Here is a 21115-nt window from a genome sequence, read left to right on the forward strand (position 1 = left end):
ACTTGGGAATGGTATTGCTCCTAGATCAGAATACGATCGATGAATCAGAGATCATATGTGGCTATAGGATGCATTTGGTTAAGTGATCAAGGGGAAAACTTTACATAAAAAAGTTCTCAAGCATATGATACTAGCAAAATTTCATGCTCCGCTTAATTTAAAATTTTTATATGGCAGGTCTCATGCTATTATTTCTGGTCTGGTGTTCAATTTTTCATTTGAGCTTTCAGGAAGGTCTTCACCTTTCATACATGAAGATCAAGACCCCTAATTAAGATACTTCAACTGGTCCCCAGAATTTAATTTAAAAGAAAGGAAATGGCTCTTGTATAGCAGAAAAAAGTCATGGCTTTAAAACAGCTTCAAAATTTATAAACCCAAGTACTAAGAAAGCAACATGTAGAAGTACTCAAGTGCATGTCTATATTGTCAAAACACATGATAGAGAGTCCGCATGAGGGGAGACACAAAATAAAAGATGACTTCATGAATTAAACCGCAGATTCTACAATTGTTGCTTCTACTTCTGAATCAGCTTCAGCCGGTTCTGTTGCCATGTTACTCCCACCTCTTAAACCCCTCAACCGTGAAGAAACATTGTCAATTGCAGAATTCAGCTGGCTTATCTTATCAGTCAGTGTTTGACGAGTTTTCTGTTTTAAGATCCACATACGAGATTTCAATTAGGAACAAAGAATGCCATCTGATTATTAAATGCTCAAAAGGAAATGTTGGACAGGCACCTCAAGGCCATCATTATAATATATGGGCCGCTTCGCCTTGCGAAAGCCATATTCATCATCTTCATTTAGTATTGATCTTCTGATCTGTGGAAGAAACTGGGCTTTGTGATTAAGCTGCGTGCCAAATAGAAAAAAAAAACTAGGTTTGGACCTAACATTTAGTAAATACGATAGGAAGCCATGTTGCAGTGCATCTGATAACTTTTCTCCCAAAAAAAAAAAGGTAAAATTACAATTTGACCCCTCAGCTTTCAACCATTTGCAGACACCACCTCTCCTTCAAAAAGCTTCAATTACGTCCCTCAATTTAATTTCTATCGCAATCTAAACCTTCCATCCATCTCCCTTAAATATAGTAAAACAACTCATGCAATCATCACATGAGTCCTTCAAAAAGAATTAAATTTCCTAACATACCCATGTCCCAATAAGAAGCAGCCCCACCCATCCAGGTCTTGATAGAGCCACCCATTTCTATGATGAATTTGGGACCAGTCCTACGAAGGATGGAGTCCGATGATGCCTCATTGCCCCTCCGTGCCGCTAAGCAATCTCTTTGGAGAAGGAATTCATCTGCTCCAAATGTCTTCATCCAAATCCAAGGCAGATGAGAAGGTCCTTAACTATGGGGACATCATCCTCCGCAGGTACAACATCGACATCTCATATGCCCCCACTAAGGAATTCATCTGCTCCGAATGTCTCCATCCAAATCCAAGGCCGATGAGAAGGTCCTTAACTATGGCGACATCATCCTCCGCAGGTACAACATCGACATCTCCTATGCCCCCACTACTGCATCATCTCCTTCACCCACCTTTCCCCACCCAACTAGTTCCCATCCTGCCCTCCGTCTCCTTCTAGCTCTCCAACAGCCCCAACCATGTCTCCCTCTCTAAAGTCGCCAACCCTCTCAAACTACACATAAAAGATCTCATCCTCTCCACTGTCAACAGTAACACAATGTTAGCCTGCACCAACCGTATGCACAGTGGCCTACGTCAGCCAAAGCCATTCATCTGGTACTCGCCTATCATCACTTTGCCCCTCACATTCTCCTCTTTCTTCCCCCTTTCACTCCCTCTTTCCATCCATTTGGAGGAGTTGCTTCCGATTCTTGGTGACTGAGGTGGAGGTGTAGCCAATGGAATGAAGGGCAGTACAAGGATGATGAGAGCGAGACAGAACAATTTTAGACAGAATGAAAAATGAGGAGAATGGCAATTTGGTCATTTGTGGACTTTACTAGCAGCATCATAGGCAACAAGCGGTAGGGCAACATTGGCTCAGATTAAAAGTTAGGAGCAAATCGAAGCTTTTTAAAGCAGAGGGAAGTTTGTGCAAATGGTTAAAAGTTAAGGAGGTCAAACTGTAATTTTCCCCGAAGACTAAGTATGAATAGTCTATTCCAGCAGTAACTTATTTACAAGCTCTGAGAAGATTGAGGAACAGCCAAGACCCAAAAATATGCATGAGATGAAAATTAACAACAGCTCCCCATTTCTGCTCAGTGCCTAATACCTTTATAGCAGGAGAATGCCATGACAGATACGTGGAAAATGCATATTCAAACATTTTGAAAATTAGCATGTTGGGCAATAGCTGGAGCATAATGTGAACAAGCAAGAGGAAAAGCTTTGTATTACGGCTGGCTCCATGTACAAGTGTTACTGCATGGAGGGTGGGGACAGTGTGTAGTGGAAGTTGTCCTGTAGCATTAAGGAGGTGCTGAAGATCATATCTATGTGCAATGCCAGTCAAATATGAGGTTCTCAAATAAACGTAAAGGTTAATTCTACAAAAGAGAGAATTACCTGTGGAGAAAAAACATATGCTAGTGTTCCAAACACTGCTCCACCTAAAACCAAGCCAGCAAGAAAATCACCACCTCCACCTCTAGAATTATTACTGCATGTGCAAGTAAAAACACTATACTGTCATCTATTTCATAAAAGTTTAATAATCTCAAGTAACAAGATACAAGAAAAGCGGAAATGAAACAATATAATTCAATACTTAATAGCAGCGTTCATATCAGCATCAACTATTCAAGGTACTAGCAGATGCATATGATGATATAGCAATTGAACACAATCCATAAAATGACTCCAGTAGATGTAGCAAATGATTCAATTTCAAGTGTTCGCAAAGCTTGTTTTTCTAAGAATCCAAATGTCAATTAGCAAGCATACTACACTGAAAAAGTTTATATTAGGTGATAACAGAGAAGCTTAACAGAGGAAAAATGCTGATACTGCCAATTACAGTGGGAAAGAAATATGATATTTATCCAATAAAAAAGGGAAATACTTTCATAATTTCGTCAAGCAAATGGGGATGAGCATGCCTTGAAAATGCTTCCCAGACAACAAGAATGAAAAATATTGTGTTCATGTCTGGTGGTGGGTTGCAGATGGGGTAAGTGTGGAGGATTGTAACATATATTGTGCTCTTCTTTTTGTGAGAATGATATTTCTACATTTTCCAATTTAAATTTCCTTCTGGTGTGTTGAATTCATTAAGAGCTTGAAGGTGAACTTAGAAAAAGCTTTCTGGATTTGCATGGAGAGGAGGTGAGTAGAATTAAGCACAAATCATATTGACAATTCTAATGCTTCCTCTCCAAAGGATGTCAATTGGAGAATAGGCACACTGGGATGTCATGCTCCAAGGAAAGTACCGGCCAAAGCTGCTTTACAGGCAAAACCTAGAAAATGAGGGCAAAAATTGGAAAACAAGGAACATCAAAACAGCTCATTGTCCAAAAGTTAGTATCTCTTCTTCACAGAAGTCTTATATCAGTTAATACACCCCATGATTTCAGGAAGAAGAAATAAAGGGGGAAAAATGAACAAATCTTATAAGATTCTATGAGAAGCAAATTAGCCTTTATGATAATTTAGGCCTAACTGAAACTCGATATATGCCTTTAATATTAAACAAGTAGTGCTTTTTTCAATTAAAGATCTTGTTATGAGAAACAGACCTAGTGTTTTGATACCTCTAATGCCAAAGGGTTTCAAACATTGTCCCCATTTGAATTATCCCTATAAATGAGATCTTGATGTCCTTATTATAGCTACCCTAAAACCTCCTTGGTTTTGGATATTATAAAATATTATTGTCACAAGATGCTTCAGGATGTGAAAAGTCTCACATATCCAATCATAATAATGATCTGACCGGAAGTGAAAAACTTTTCACAAGACCCATAACTCTGAAGGACCTGCACCATTAACAGACTAAAGATTCCTGATGCTATTAAGCCACAAAGATTTCTTTGAATCCAAAAATGAACATTTATAACTTGAAGTATCAATTAGCAAACAAGTCTGATTCACAATTGGTGGGCCCAAGCTTTACCAAGAAGGTTCCTGGAAACTAGTCAATCAAACATCTTTTTCAGATAACTTTCTTCCCAAATTGGAGTTCCCTCTCTTCTATACCATTTGCAAAAGTAATATCCTGTCAGCTACTCATGGTAACATTCTTTAATTCAGAGAAAAAGAAACTCTAATTGTGATGCCAACCGACTCAAAAATGATATAATAAACAAAGCTTGTTAAATAGAGATAAGCTTGAGGACACAAATAGGTCTGTTGACTGCACACTAGTTCTTTTCTCAGAGATTGTCAACCAGATTATCTCCGGTGTTTATGAAAAGATTTGAGTCCAGAGATAAAGAAGTGACAACGACTCCTCTTTATCAGATCTTAGCCTTAGAGGTGGATGGAAGACAAGGATGGTGAAGTGTTTGTTTGTGTTGCAACAAGCAAACATCCTATCATTTATTTTACACCTATACATGTTACTACTAACACTAAAACCACAGATATTTTAATTATAAAGACAAGGCAACATCATCTTTCCAGAGATTTCATAGTGTGACAATCATATGGTTACTGCTGACAAAAACATGGTCTGGACTTAAATTTATCAACATGCCGTTCTATTTCTTTAATGATTCTCGCATGTCACTGACATACGGCATATATATGTTCTTATTCATATAACATATGAAATCATCACTCATGTGAATACCACCATAAACTGGTGAAAGTGCATGGCATGCCAAATAACCACACGAAAAATGTCCACAAGAGACACTTTCTGACATACACTGATATCATTTTGAATATACCATACGTATTTCATACAGAGGCTCCAAAGTTATAAAATTAAACTAACACCAATGGAACTTCTCTCTAAATAATCTGTGGAATCAAGAACATGCTTTGTACTCAATGATGAGAGACAAGGATAGCATCATTGTAAGTACAAATACTAGATAAAGATTTTGCAACTTCTGACAGAGAATACTATCATAAAGTAATAGAAAATGCTAAGTACCTGTATTCAGCACAGATAGAAAAGTTCTGACGATGATTTACTCGCTTGTTCTGACCAACTGCCAACTGAGTTTGATGGCGTGCCAACATCTTCAACTTGTTGGACTGCAGGCTACGTGTCTTCAAATGAGATCCACCTAAAACCCCCAAGAAAGGACAATGAAGAAGAAGAAGAAGAAAAGAAAATAAATGCCTTTTAATGACAAAACAGAAAATTGATCACCATAAAGAAAAAGGAGGATAAAGCCAGAATGCGGCTTTATCCTGGTTCCTGTTGCCATTAGCCAATTGTTTTTAGGAACAATTGAAAATTCTTGAATCTGTTGTTTCTTGTATTTCTGAACCAAAATATAATTTGTCAACTACACATTTCTACATTACTTAGCTTTTATTTTGGTCCTAATTTTCTACAATATTTTCTATACTCTCAGCTTTTCTTCAGTATTTCTGAACCATAGATTCTCCCACTTCTTGGATGAGTACCAAATCCTGAATTTGTGGCAGTGGTTGGTGAAACGCACAGTGTCTACTTGAGATCTGTGAAACTTCGAACTCAAATGAGAAAAATCTTCTAATTATTTTAAATGACTATAAAAGATCACACCTTCCAATGTTTTGATTAGACTAGTTTGGGGGAGCTGTTGGAAGTAGAGCTTTTGGAAGTAGAGCTGTTGGAAGTAAAGCTTTTGGAGGTAGAGCTTTTATAAAAAGCTATTTGCTGTTTGGTAACTACATTTCTAAAGTGCCGTGGTACCTTAACATATGTTTGGTAAACAAACTGAGAAAGTACTTTTGTGTGACAAAATGACCATAAAGGACATTACTAGTATTATACAATATAGCATAATAAAATATAATATATATTAATACATAAATATATGATATAGTATAACATTAATATAATGTAATATAAAATTATTATAATATAGTACTATAACATTGTATACTATAGGATAATTTAATATAATATTAAATTATTTAACATAACATATCAATGTATTATAATATAATGTAATATAATGTTATATTTATAGTATAATACAATAACAAATATATAAAATATTATAATTATTAGTGTAAATTAATTTTTCACCCTTTTGATGACCATTTATCTCTCTAACAAATTTTCTAGCTAAATAATAAAACTAATTAAATAATTACTAATATTTATATTTATTTATTTATTTATTTAGATCAGATTATTTGCCACTCACTCTTTATTTTCCTTTTTATTTATTTATTTATTTATTATTTTATTTCATTGAAATATATTTATTTATTTATTCGTTCATTTATATACATATTTATTTATGCATTTATTTATTTGTTTATTTCTTTTCTTTTTCTTTTCTTTTTTCTTTTCTTTTTCTTTCCTTTTCTTCTTTTTTTTTCTTCTTCTTTTTCTTTTCTTTTTTCTTCTCTTCTTCTCGTTCCTTCCTCTCTTCCCTTCTCCTCATTTCTTCTCCTCCCGCGAGGCCGGCGGCGCCGGAAGGGGGCCGGGTCGCGGCGGCGGTGGGAGGGGGCCCAGCGGAAGGGAGCCGAGGCGGCTCGCCCGCCACCACCGCAGGCGGACATCACCGCCCCACAGCTCCACTGCCATGGGGGCTTTGCTGCAGCTGGGACGCCGCGGTCGGGCTCGGCAGAAGGGAGCCGAAGCAGCTCGCCTCACAGCTCCCCGGTCCCACGGTTGGGAAGCCGCGATCCCGCGGCTGGCGGAGGCCCAGCCACCCCACGGCCTAGCCGGGCTGCTCCACAGGCTGGCGCGACCTGCGGAGGGGTCGCCGGCCACGGTTGGCGGCCGGTGTGGTGGCTGCCACCGTGGGCAGCCACGGGCTGCCTCCCAAAATAAAGAAAGAAAAAAGGAACGGCAGGCAGCGGTGTTGAGAAGAAGAAGGAGATAGAGAGGGAGAGAGAGAGGGAAGGGTGAGAGAGGAAGAGGCGGTGGGATGGAGGGTTTTGGAAAAAAAAGGATCTTTAAATAGGGATATTTTAGTTAAAAAAAAAGCTTCCCGACAAAGCTGAAAATAGCATTTTCAGAAAGCTACAAAATAGAGCTTCTCCCAAAAAGCTATTTTCAGTTTTCTGAAAAAGCTAAAACAACTTTCTGAAATTTTTATTAAACACCCTTTTTCATTGAAAAGTACTTTTGGAGGGCCAATAAGTGTTTTTTGGCCCTCCAAAAGCTCCCCCAAACAGGGTCTAAGTAAGTTCCAAATTCAAGTTACGTACAACTTGTAAGACTTTCTGTATAATGTTGCTGGAGATTTGATTACATATTTGTATAGTAGTTCTATAGGTTGATCTTCTGGTCTCGCTGTAGATGTTGTAAGAAGGAAATTTTTTGATATGTTAATGCTGAAAAGTACAAAGAAATTGGTCCATGGCAAGATCAGACCCTTCAAGATGGATCTTCGTAGGAAAATAAACATCTCAAACCTGATAAAAAGGATCTAATTATGGCACATGAATAGTGTTGATCTGATGAATGAAGCAAATGAAGCCACAGAACCAACAACGAGCTTCCACAAAGATGAAGGGCCGGTTAAGGGTGGAAGTTCCAATACCAGATACCTGATAGTGGTGCGCATGTCCCACTGGCTCACGAGAAGCATGCAAAGGAAGCAAGGTTTTGACATAATTCGACTATCTAAACACTCAAAAGGTGGAAAATCCAACAAATATAAATTCATATAAACTGTTGTGCCTCTGTAATTTCTAGGGTATGAGGGCGGCTTGGAGATTGCAAGAAGAATTTGGTGGAAGGGTGTTCCGTTGCGAAGCTGACAGGCTAAGGGAAGACCGCTTGTAACATGGAAGATGGTTTTACAGTTCCCTCGACTCTCAGGCATGACGGCCGAATCAAGAAGACGTTCAGATTCAAAGCGAGAATGTAAAAGTTTGGCGTCCAAGATCGGGTAATTTTGTTGCCGATCTTCTGCGATTTATACGGTCGCTACAATTCTCAAAACCGGATCTTTCTCACCACAAGAACAAGATTACAGCGCAATTTTGATCGGTTGGCGAAAAAAAACCCGACGAAAATCCAGACGGAACGAAGCCCCGAAAGGGATCCGATCGAACAACACAAAATCGGAAGGAGCTTTTATAGATAAGAGGGAACGAGAAACTCGACTCACCTACGAGGGAAGGTGTAGCAGACGAAGTCGCCGTGGCCATCGAAGCGGAGGAGAACGACAAAAATGGAGTGAAAATATCTAACCTAACCGCAGGCCTCGTCCTGGAGGTAATAAACGCACACCACATTGGAGATAAGCTCCCGCTTCCCTCGGCCCAAACTCCGGTTCTCCGTCGGGCCGGTCTTTTCTCGAAGGCCTGGACCCAGGCGTTAACTCGAACCGGGACGGAGCCTGGCAGCCAATTATATTTGGTCTCGAAGGCCTGGGCCCCTCATCCTCGATCAGTCCCACCTGGTCCAGCTTAGCGTCCACGACCAGCTCTGCCCCGCCTGCTCCCGCGCCCAGGCCAACCCCGGCCAGTGGTCCGCCGCCGTCGAGCTCCGCCAGCACGTCACCCACCGCCGCACCTTCTTCTTCCCCGAGCAGCTCATCCTCCTCCACGACGCCGCCTCCGGAGGCCTCGACTTCTTCTTCGCCAGCCGCTCCCACGCCGTCGAGTTCGTCGAGTTCATCTCTGGCGTCGTCCCCGTCCGCTCCCGCTCCGACAAGCAGCTCGTCTCCCACGACCCCAGGAGCAACATCTACAACTACAAGCACACCTTCTCCGTCGAGATCTGCCCCATCTGCCTCCCACCTAGAGTCGCCCAGGCCCTCCGGAATCTCGGCCTCCTCGTCCTCTGCACCAAGATCTCCAACTCCCCTTCACTCTCCGCTCCGCCTTTCTCGACGCCAGACAGTACTGGCGGGCCCCCTTCAAGGCCCTGCTCTCCAGCCGCCAGCTCGTGGAGTACGTCGTGCTCGACATCTAGGTGGAGTCCTCGGAGGTCACCGTCGGCGGGTCGAGGTACTCCCTGGCCTACGCCCAGGTGGCCGGCCCGGGTGTCTGATTTCGGGAAGAACGACGGCATCTTCGCCGTCGGAACCCATCTCGGCCACCTCCTGAATCCCGGGGACTATGCCTTAGGCTATGACCTTTATGGGGCCAACAGCAACGACTTCGAGATCGACAAGTACAAAGGCCTCGTCCTGCCTGATGCGATTCTTATAAAGAAGAGTTACGAAGAGAAGCGCCGAGGTGAAGCGGAAAGGCTCGGCCTTGGAAGCTCAAGAGCTCGAACATGGACGTGGACGGTACCTCCAAGAACAGGGTTGATGAGAAGAGGAGTGCCGAGTATGAGTAGTTCGTTAAAAAAAAAAAAAATTGCAGTAGCCTTTAGTGTGTCTAGACTTCTATAAATTTGTAGCTTGGACATTATTTGTGCTCATCATTCGTGATTGCTTTGATAATATATTAATATGGTATGGCATCTTTCTACAACTGCAAATCTTTTTGGTGATGAGATCTTTTGAAATGGAGGACATTGTAATGTTGTCACAAGGAATGTTTTCCTTCAATCTAAAGTTGATAAGAGGTGCTGGGGAACAAATGAGTGCCATTCCAAAGATGGAGTTAGCTCTGATGTGTATTTTATTTCTTTGTTCCTCAAGTTGATGGTGTCCATCAATATTCGGCATAGATAGCGACTACATAGGATAATAGTGCTAGGGAACAATATATTAAAATTCTCAAGTGTTTCGTACATGAGATTACATGGTTGTTTTTTTGTTCTTGAATGTGTTGCTTGTATATTTACAGAAGAAATTTTCATTATTATCAAACTTCAGACAATATGTGATAGGATATGCCAACAGTTTCTTCATAACATTGTTGTGACTCCATATCCAACAGTTCCTTCGGCGTTGGATTTCATACTTTCATGTTCAGTTATGGTCAGAGAAACCCTTTTTTTTACTTTATTTTTTTATTATGATTCGTTAGAGGCTTAAGATAAGGCTCCAGGGTCTTTTAATTCCAGGCATTTAATTGAGCCAACCTCACCTCTCAATATTCCCATCTTTAACCATCCCTGTTAGCTATAGCCTCATAATTGCTGGCATATAGTATAATATCAATGCATATACATACATCAGAACATAACATCCGTGCCATTTGAAACCAAACATGGCTTTAATTATTGTGCTTTGTATTTGCTTATTTCTTGCTTTCCCTAGAGGAATTACCAAGAAGAAACTAAAGAAGGCTCTTCAGGTTGCTTATTGTCGAAAGCTAAGCAATCACATGTATCAATTCCGGAACTTGCTCCAACGTTACTCGTCGCAAATGGATGCAAAATAGAAGTGATCATGCTGCGAGAGAACCATCGCTCTGGTATCTTTTTCTTCTTTCTTTTTTGTACATTGGCGACTCATATATAATGGGTGTGGATGCAGTTTATGAAGTTAGAAAGAAGGAGAAAATACATAAAAGACGGCACCAAGGTATAAGTATCCCAAACAAAATTCTCCGAATAGTGAGCCGAAAATGATGCCACCTAGTCCGTCCCACTATTTGCTTCTCGGAAGACATGGCATGGGTAGCCTGATGGAAGGCGCACTCCCCCAAAAGACTGCGGATATCGTGTATTGGCCGCGACCACCAACCATACGATCCGAATTTTGAACCCACTCGATCATCGTGGCAGAGTCCTTCTTCAGAATAATATGGTTTGCGCCTAACATTTGCTTCGCGTAGGAGACACCCTCCTATAAGGCTCTGACTTTGGCACCGACTATAGACTTATTAAAAATCCGTCGGCTCTCAGCCACCACAAATTTGGCCTCCCAGTCTCGATAACAAACTCAGCACCATCCCATCCACCTTCCTAGCAAGTCCCTCTTCTTTTTTTTTTTTTTTTCCCCACAAGTCCACACCACACACGTACACACACACACACACTAAAGCAGAAAGAAAGCTACTCGCCGAAAAAATTGAAAAAAAAAAAACCAAAGAAAAAAAAGGGAAAGAAATCTAATAAATTCATGGGTGAACCGGACACCAACCTCATGTTACTCTCGACATGCACGTCTACATGGAAAAAAGAGATCTCCCTTGAAGCATAGCCTTGTGTTGACGTCACTCCGAAGCATTTTTCCTTACTTGGTCGAGAAAACGGTGGAAAGGATGCAGACACTTTCGGCCTTGATGAACCCCACCTCCTAAAGGTGACTTCGCCTCAGCCATTTTCAAATACTTAATTGTCCAAGTTGGCCAACTTGAGCTGGGACGTCCTTTTCATGGGACCCTGTCATACGGGAAAGCAACCGCTAGTGCTTTTTAAAAATATGACCACCAACCGCCACCATCTTGGCATCGATTAATAATATAAATTAGTGTCGAATAATTGAACGATTCGATAATTACAAAGTATTGTCTCGTACCACTTGATAATATTATATATTGAGAGAGAGAAGTAAGGAATGTGAAAAAAGAAAAGAGTAAATTGAAGTGATGAGTGGGTGATAGCACCGGTAGTTAGCATGCATATGGAAAGATGACTATCGTATAATTCATTTAAACTACTAGAGGCTGTAGAATATACTAAATGTAGCTAATTTATCTAAATATGTGATGTATATATTTTGAACAAAGAGGACACCACCGGACCTTTTATACATACATATGTATACATATATTATATACATATATACATTCCATTTGGTTACTATTTTGTAATGTATGATAATCTCAATGAATACAGCTCTTCAGTGAAAAGTAAAATTTCTTAACAAGGTCACCTTGTTGTTTGAGAGAGGGAGAGAGCAAAGAAGAGAGAATGGCTAATCAAATTATATTATCCATATCCAAATACTTAAAGATGTATCATCCAGGACTCGAACCGGAAATCTCCAAGCAAAAGATGGGTGTGACCTTTGAGGCATCATCTGATTCTCTTTGTTGAATAAAATTAAATAAGTCTTCTATATTAGCAATCCGAAAACTACATATTTGAAACATATGCAACTCTGGTACAATAAGTCCGGAATAAATTCATGTGTGAAGCTGGTGAATTATACTCTGGTCCCTTGTGCTTACTTTTTTACATCACTTTCTGTCAAGTGTTTTTGCCAGCAGTATCAATCGGTTCCGGAAAGCATGCAAGGCCCACTCAGAACGCTCCCAACCTCCCCATCCAATGGGCTTCTTTGCATTTCACCGAACGAATATGTTTCGCCCTTTTTAAAAAAGGCAGAGAGAGATTAGGACTTCGGATGGAAAAGGCTGCAAATGAGATAAAAGGGTATTGTCTTTTAATTTGCTAGTGCAATACCACTTACTGAAGCAGATTTCGTTGCCCGAGAGCAGGCCTGTGTGATAGCTAGCTGAAGGCAATTGAGATTTTTTGTAGTCTCCGATCCTGATTGTAACTTTCCTCATTCACCTGAAGGAGTTCATCAGCAAACCTGTCGCTGGTGCCACAGGAGTTGGCGCTACCTATGTTGCTTATCATATTTTGCCGGACAGAAATGCCATAACCTTTGAGGGACAAAAGCAGAGTCTGGGGGTTGTGGCAGATTGGACGCTTCCTCATGCAGATAAGTTTGCTTGAACTTAGACTATCAGAAGATCTGGAATTACTAGGGATATCTGGAGACTCCACTTAGCTCTTGGAGCAACTCAAACAATTTTTGTTCCTGGAAGCTCTCATCCCTTAGCTTTCTTAAGGTGAATTTCGATAGTAGTGTGCATGAGAATGGGGAACGAGGAGTTGTTGGATTTGTGATCAGAGATGTTGATTTTGGACTGATTGTAGCAGGGAGCAGTTATCTCTATGACACTTCTGTTTCTAGGGCGGAGCTCAAAGCTACTTGGGAAGGGGTCACCCACGCACGGGTCCACTTGAGGGCGGAGTGTATCTACCTGGAAGGAGACTTAGCGACTATGATTGGGTAGATCCAGAGCTACGCTAGAGTAGGCGATAAATACAATTGCTGCAAGACATCCGCAATATTTTAAGGAATTGTGTGGCATTTCAGGTCATCCATGCTTACTAAGAGGTGAACAAAGAAGCTGATTGAGTCACCTCGTATGTTGTACAGTATTTTGGTGGCTGATTTTGTGATAGCTACAAGCCCGCTCCACCACCTCTCCACCTTTTTTTTAAAAAATTTTTTTTTTGGTGTAGTGATGCTAGAACATGGCCTTTGTATGGCTTAGATTCAGTGATTCAAAGCTCTCTTCTTGTCACCTGCCAATGCCATGCTCTATTTATAATATGGAAATGCAAATGCTCCACCCACCTCCAGATTCTCTCACTTTCTGTTTTGCTTTTCCTTTATATAATGGTTAAACTGACTGCTCTTTGCACCGTAGTATAGAGACAGCTAGCCTAGGGTCACCAAATAGAGATCAGCTAAACTGGGAGGCAAACAATCCTCCCAGAGAACAAAACCCTCATACGACAGTCGAAAAAATTTGCTGCCTCGTCTGGCGTTGTTCACCAAAAAAAAAAAAAAAATAAGGGTTGAACTTCAATATGGATTAGTGCAACACTGTTCGTGAATGGAACATCTGATCCACAAACAAAACTTTATTACATAATAGCAATTAATATAGGCGCTTTTGGAAACAAAAATATGCAAATAATTAATTTAAAACTTCGATCACTCATCTTCCCGATCCTTTCTCTCTGTCCTAACTAACTACTCTCTAGCAAACTTATTTTCTCTCCATCTTCTTCTAAAGCAACTCTATCCTTCTCTTTAATTTTTATTTTCTATTCTACTTTTATTTATTTAACATTATTCATTAATTTTTATCTAATCTTCGTTTTGCCAAATGGATATGGCGCATGCATTGTCACGAGGAATGGTGGCAATTGGATCCGCTAAAATAAAATACTTGAGATGTTCGTATTTAATCGCCAACCTAAAACTCTACCCATCAAAAAGACAATCATAACGGTCATTTTACATTTTTGTCTCAAGTAACCTAGCACCTATTTATAGCAAGCACAGAAATGGTAAGCTAACCATAGCCACAAAAATGTCGGAGAGAGTCCCCCCGTGCACCGGCAACTTTAGGCCAGAAGGAATTCCTCGGGATAGAAATATGAGATTCCCAGAAATGGAAAGAGACGGTAAGTTTTGCTCCCTTCTCACTATTTCCTCGGCTCTGAGAAGGGGAAAGCCCCCCATTTCTCAACCACCACAAAAAGTACCGGTCCAAATGCCCGTGGCAGCACGGCGACAACAGCATAAAGCCCCACGAACGGCTCCTTCGCAAACCCTTCAATTTTCTCTCGGAAAGCTGAAAAGAATTTATTAAACCGCAGGAGCTGCCGTCTCCTCCGCCGCTGTTCAGCCATCTGTTCGAATCTGACGTGGGCCAGCACTCGCCCTCCAAAATTTTTTTGAGCGAAAAGAATTAAATTCGCACAGAAGCAGAAAACAAAAGAGAAAAGGCGAAATTACAAAAACGTCCCTCATTGGAGAGAAAATAGACAGATATCCCTGCAGAAACGGAAGGGTTGTCTCCGTAGTTAACGAGAGATTAGGGATGTTTCCGTATTTTCATCCACTAAATTACGACATTATTACATCACAAACCACGAAAACAGAAGCTAGAAAGCGGACCTAATTTTTTTTTTTTTTTTTTCCGCGGGGAGGGCGGAGGGATCTGGGATCACTTCCCCTTCTCCGGATCGGCGGTCGCCGCCGACGCCTCCACCTCCGCGGCCGCGGCCGCCATCGCCTCCGCGACGGAGGCGAGCTTCTGGAGGTTGAGGCGGACCACGGTGTCGGCGAAGAGCCGGGTGTCGTCCACGGTGTTCCCCTCCGGCACGTCCACGACGTACGATTCCAGCACCACCGTCCAGATCTCGCCCCCCGGGCGGCAGAACTCGGTCACCGTCGTCACCGACCGGTAGTTCCGGAGGCGGTGCTCGCCCCCGATGATGCTGAACCCGGTGACCCGGCGGTCCTCGTCGAGCACGTCTAGCCGCTCGGTGCTGGTGGTCGCCGGGAGGCCGGATATGACGCAGAGCTCGCGGAGGCAGCCGACCCGAACGTCGCCGTCGCCCTTGATGGCGCAGCTCCGGATGAAGTGTTTGTAGATCTGGGGCCGGTCGAAGCGGCGTACGACTGACCAGACAGTGGCGGCCGGGGCGTGGATCCTCTGGGTTAGCAGCGAGGAGCATTGGCCCAGGCCCACCCTGTAGCGGTGGTGCTCCTCGATCGTCGGCCGGAGCACCTCCTGCTCCTCCGCCGTGAGCCCCGCCGGCAACTCTGACGCGAGCCCCGCCGGCAACTCTGACGCCGCCGATCTCGATTCCTCCTCCTCGGATCCTCCTCCCTCCATGGCTTCGTCCTCCTCCTCCCCGGGGGAAGAGAAGCGGATCCCGGTTACCTTTTATAGCGCTGAATTAGGGGATAAAAAAATGCAACTCAGGTATGCGGCCTATGAGCGAGTGGGTTCTATTATTTTATTTTATTTTATTCAATAATGAATTTCTCGTCTATTTTATTCTAATAATCGGACCGTACAAGTATTTTGGGGTTTTTATATTTAGTTTGCCGATAATGGTATTGAAATATGTCATTTAATTTTGTCTTGCAGCAGATGGGGACTAATGCGTGCCGGCTGGCTTGGGTTGTCGGCCCGTAGCCGACCGATTCAGTTATTGTCAGCCAAGCCGCTTCGCCCGGTAAAGCAGTTTAGGAGAGCCGTTGGCAATAAAGTTTTTTTTTTTTTTTTCTAAAACGGATGCATCATACGTAACGTGTACGGAATATATATCACGAAAAATACTAAATAACTCCGTCTCGCCCATCCGTAGGTGGTTCCTAGAGTGATCGGCAACAAAGAAAGCCATTCAATCCACGGCCTAATTGGCTTTCCTGAACACATGCCTCGTCTGGATCATCAACTCGTCATAAACCATAGCCTGAATGTCTCTTAGCAGTGGGTGGTAATCGCCAACTCCACCCAACGCCTGTAGGATCCACCCAATGACCATCGCAGAGTCGCCCTTCAGGAGGACCTCTTGCTCCAGTAAAGCACGCCGAACATAGCTCAATCCTGACCAAGCTGCTCTCAACTTCGCCGCTGGCACCGAGGTGTTGATCAAGTGGCAGCCCTCGGCCGCGATTACCTAGAATCCGGGCACCTGACAACAAAGCCCGCTCCAGCTGCCCTGCAAGATGCATCCATCGAAATTGACCTTGAGGAAACTCGGAGGTGGGGGCTTGCAGGTGAAAAACACCATACGGGGCGTTCCACGAGCAGATGTAGAGCCTCAGATGTCTCGAGCTGTCAAAGGTCTATCCAAGCAGATCGCCTAAGAGGCCTCTACTGCTAGCATCCGCGCCCTCTCCACCACCACCCCAGGTATAGGGCTCCTCTCGCCAAAGGTCCATGCATTCCTCGCTAGCCAAGTCTGATAGGCAGTATAGGTCTATCCGAGCAGATCGCCTAAGAGGCCTCCACTGCTAGCATCCGCGCCCTCTCCACCACCACCCCAGGTGTAGGGCTCCTCTCGCTAAAGGTCCATGCATTCCTCGCTAGCCAGGTCTGATAGGCAGTATAGGTCGCCCATACTGCCTCCGGTCTAGACTGTGAGGCCGCGGCTCAGCGTCGGAAAACTTGAAGAAAGGCCACCACGTGGCGCCATAAATCCATGGAGAAACCTGCCATCATCCAGATCCTCCTGGCCTGACAGCACAGGAACATAGCATGGTCCAGCAACTCATTAGTCTGACACTTCGGGCACTGGGGGCGAATACCCATCTTCCCGTTGCACAACAGCAATCTCGTCGGTAGCCTGCCCCAAGCGACTTTCCATAGGAATAAGGCCACTCTAGGGTGTAGCCCAACTTGCCAGATATAGCCGAGATCCACCCCCAACTGCCCTCCGCCCCGAATAGCACAACAAACGTCAGCCACCCTGACTCTAGCCCTGCAGGACGAGCTAGCGCCACACCATGACGTCGGGGCAAGAGTGCCCCAGAACTGGGAGTGACCAAATCTGCTCCGCAAGTGGCTCCCCAAATAACTGATCGATCCGGTGGGTATCCCATCCTGCACTGCCCGGGAGAAGAAGGTCGCATATCTGGAGTCCCTCCACGACCTCAACATTGACTAGGGTCGGCCACCGCATCAGCGGGAGATCCTCCACCCAAGCATCACATCCACTCTCTGACCATCACCGATCAACCACCTACATCTCGATAGGACCAAAGGTATGTATCTGCAAATCTTGCGCCAAACTGTGACGCCCTCCGCCCCTCTGGTGGGGTCCCACTACTCCCAACAGGGCCATACCGGGCGACCATCAACTAACTCCAAACAGACCATGGCTCCAAGATAACTCTCGCAGCATGCCGAGCAATTTGCGTCTCTCTCCTGATTAGCAGAGACTGAATACCCAGCCCCCTTGCCCTGGTCGGTCGGCATACTGACTCCCAGTCCACTAGATGAACCCCTCGGCCACTGCCCTGCGACCCCCAGATAAAGCTCCGCGTAGGCCTCTCAATCCTCATCAACACCATCTTGGGGACAATGGTGTTCGACATCAAGTAGATAAGCATAGAGGAAAGTACCGACCTAGCAATAAAGCTTTGAAAGTAAATCTTTTTTATTTGAAAAAAATGCTCGAACTTTTGATAAGTATAGAACGTCGCCGAGGTTCGCGATGAAAAGCGCCTGAGTGCAGATGGCGAAAATCAGTCATACTTCATCCTCAGAAGGGCCTTTGATAGTTCGGGATATCTAGAGTTCCTATTCTGCTAGGATAGTATTTCGTACGGTGTTCTTCACCTGGGAGCCTCTATCTCCAAGTTTCCTCAAGATCAATTTTGATAGGTCCATCTTCGACGGAGGTATGAGGGGAGGCGCGGGTTTTGTTATCAGAAACCCGGACGCCATAGTGGTGGCAGCAGATGACTATCAGCTATTCGACATCTCCGTGCCCGGTGTGGAGCTGGAGGTTGCCTGGGGAGGCCTTCAACATATGCCCGGCTTGAGTTACGAGCCAGCTCAGTCATTCTGAAGGGTGACTCGGCCACGGTCATCGGTTGGATCCAGGAGGTCCGAGGGGTGCCAGCGGCAACCATCTGTTGCTTCGAGACATCTGGGCAATGACGAGGGATGGAGGGCCTTTTAGGCCAAGCATGTATTTCGTGAAGCTAATGGGGCTGCAGATTGGGTGGCTGCCTATGTGGGCAGTCATGCAGGTAGGACCCTGTGGGCTGGAGATAGGGAGTTGCTCCAGGCACTCCAAGATTTTTTGTTTTCTGATTTTATTGGGTGCATTCGTACTCGTCAGGTATGAGTTACCCGTCCTATCAAAAAAAAAAAAAGTAGAGCTTTTTTATAAAAAAGTTGTTTGCTATTTGGTAACTATATTTTTAAGGTGTTGTAGAATTTTGACATGTATTTGGTAAACAAACTAAGAAAATAGGACATTATATAATATTATACAATAAAGCATAATAAAAAATAATATGTATTAATACATAAATATATGATAGAGTATAATATTAATGTAACGTAATATAATATTATTATAATATAGTAATATAATATTGTATACTATAGTATAATAATTTAATATAATATTAAATTATTTAACATAATATATGAATTAATTATGATATAATGTAATATAATATTATATTTATAGTATAATATAATAATAAAGATATAAAATATTATTATAAATAGATATTTTGTGTAATTATTATATTTTATTATGAATAATTTGGTTCTAAAAGAAAAAAAAATATTATAATTTAAAACTGCTTTCCGATAATTCTTAAAAGTATTTTTCATAGAAGCTCCTTTCCCCGCTATTTTAGCTTTTAGAAAAACTAAAATTGTTTTTCAAAAATTTTACTAAATATTTTTATTTTATCTAAAAGAGTTTTTAGAGGGCGATAAAGTGTTTTTAGGTGAAACTCGTCTCCTCGGAATTTTTCGATCCCGCGCGCCTAGGGTCCAGGAAATTTAGACGAATCTTTCCTTAATCGAGACCGTTGGATTCGTCAAATTGGGACAATTTTTAGCCGTAAAAAGGGATCGCCGCTTCAAGGCTGATCAAGTTGGACCGTGCATTGAAAGCCGACGCCTTGATGCCGGCTGGGTCCGCTGGGAGCCAGTTGGCGCCGGCTGGCTGAGGGGGAGAGGGGCAGGTGGTGCCGAGCTGGAGCTCACGTAGCTCGTGACGTGTGAGGAAAGCAACTGCGGCGCCTTGCAAGTTGTAAACAAGCGCCGCATTGATCCAAGAGTTGAGCATTCATTTTGTTGTTGGTATCGCCAGGTCCAGTCCACGTACACAAATACCAGCTATATATATATATATATATATATATATATATGTATATGATTTCTTCCGCTCTTCTTGCAAGTATCTACAGCAAATGAATACTAGCTTGCAAGTCCACAGAGAGTGGGAATTATTCTCCAACAAAATATGGTGGCGATTGCACGAACTTCAACCCTAAGGGCATGTGCGCTATCATACGTTTGGTAGCAACTTGCATTAAAAAAAAGGCGTCTCAGAGGCATTAGTACGTTGTTTGATAGCTAAGAAAATAATATAAAAAAGGGAACGGGATGCATGCGCGCTCGGTACCTCTCTCCCTCCCCTCAAAGGTGATGAAGTCGCCTAAGTCGTCGTCCCCCCAACCCCACAAACCCCCCATCCCGGCCCCCGCGCGGAAAAATGAAAAGCGGTCCCATTCCAGCCGTAATACTATGCTATCATCCGTCATCCTCTCCATTATATATAAATAAATATTATGTGTTTAAAAATTAAGCATAGCCAAAAATCTTATTTTTTAAAAAAAATATTTTTATTCGAAACTTTAATTTATATAAATATTCAAGATTTACCTAATAAATAACCGATATGGAACTAAATATTTTAAAAAAAATATTTTTCGTGCTGACATTCTCGTTAGGCTAAGAATTCAAATCTAATCATCAATACCACAATCGGCCAGTGGCCAGTTCAAATGTATCCGTGCTGCAGTGTCTCCTAATTTGGATAGGTTATGAACCAGATTCGCTCTGATACCATTTGTAACAATATAGGATCATATCCAAAATGACTAGTTGGAAGATATTATTTGAATTTCTTAATTCTGTATAAATATCAAAAATCTATTTAGCAAATAATCGATGTGGAACTAAATTATATAATTTTCGTTAGGTTGCCATGAGGGAGATAATTATATATGTATTTTTATGTGCTGTCAAAAAAATTGCTAAAATTGATGAAGTAGCGGATGTGGACATTTTTCGATCTTATTTTTGCAGTCTTCAGCACTGCTCTCTGTATCCCTGCAACGTCCCCTCCTCCATTACCATTGATGATGATGCAACCTTCTGAAGATGAGAGAGGGGTTGAGGTCCACCATATGCTGTACATCTACATCATCTATTTCGATAAGCCTACCGTCCGATCCATCGCCATCTAAGCTTGTAAGCGTGACGATGGCCTTCTCGGCATCGTCGGTGACTGCCTCGCCGGCTTCCGCAACGGTGGGCCCAAACGGTAGAAGGTAGTGGGATAACCACCACGAAGTCTCGAGCATCACAAGTTGGCGGGGAGCCGTAGAGATGGCCCCCACCTTAAAGGAAGATGGGGCATGAAACTTGTTTAGGGTTTCCCACTGTCCCAGCTGCACCCACCGTTTTTTCTAAATGCTTGAATTGATAGATTCACATTATATATTTTATACCTTACATGTAGATGATACCATGTTGAAATCCTTACATGTGGCCCGTATTTTTTTTAATGGGTTAAAAAATGCAGAGACAGAGATCGAACTCAGGATCTTTGCTTTGATACTATATTGAAATTACCTTTTTTTTTTTTTTAAGCTTAAGCTAATAGGATGAAATAGATTTATTTATATATTTTATATCTTTTTACATAACGGAAGTTGACTTGGTTAAAGAACGAAGACAAGGAGAACCCGCGCTCACTTTGAGATGGGCATGACATTTATTAGGGTGACTCGGGTTTACGAGGTAAGAATTGTAGTACGACCAAAATATGGATGT

The 21115-nt window shown here is 42.6% G+C and overlaps 2 protein-coding genes and 1 pseudogene across 2 annotated transcripts; 1 reads left to right on the forward strand and 2 right to left on the reverse strand.

The window, feature by feature from the left end:
* Positions 1–303: 303 nt before the first annotated feature.
* LOC103704692 lies at positions 304–8371 on the reverse strand. Its single transcript, XM_026803698.2, has 5 exons — positions 8230–8371; positions 5094–5229; positions 2558–2651; positions 744–857; positions 304–653 (listed from the first exon to the last, which is right to left on the reverse strand). The coding sequence occupies exons 1-5, from the start codon at positions 8354–8356 to the stop codon at positions 492–494; spliced, it is 633 nt and encodes a 210-aa protein (XP_026659499.2). The 5' UTR covers positions 8357–8371; the 3' UTR covers positions 304–491.
* An 83-nt stretch (positions 8372–8454) lies between these two features.
* Positions 8455–9446, forward strand: LOC103704745 (annotated as a pseudogene).
* A 4726-nt stretch (positions 9447–14172) lies between these two features.
* LOC103704693 (abscisic acid receptor PYR1) lies at positions 14173–15482 on the reverse strand. The gene has a single exon (XM_008788097.3). It carries the CDS (start codon positions 15404–15406, stop codon positions 14732–14734), a length of 675 nt encoding a protein of 224 aa, XP_008786319.1. The 5' UTR covers positions 15407–15482; the 3' UTR covers positions 14173–14731.
* Positions 15483–21115: the final 5633 nt, after the last annotated feature.

Source organism: Phoenix dactylifera, chromosome 5, assembly GCF_009389715.1.
Source record: "Phoenix dactylifera cultivar Barhee BC4 chromosome 5, palm_55x_up_171113_PBpolish2nd_filt_p, whole genome shotgun sequence".
NCBI classification, from domain to species: domain Eukaryota; kingdom Viridiplantae; phylum Streptophyta; class Magnoliopsida; order Arecales; family Arecaceae; genus Phoenix; species Phoenix dactylifera.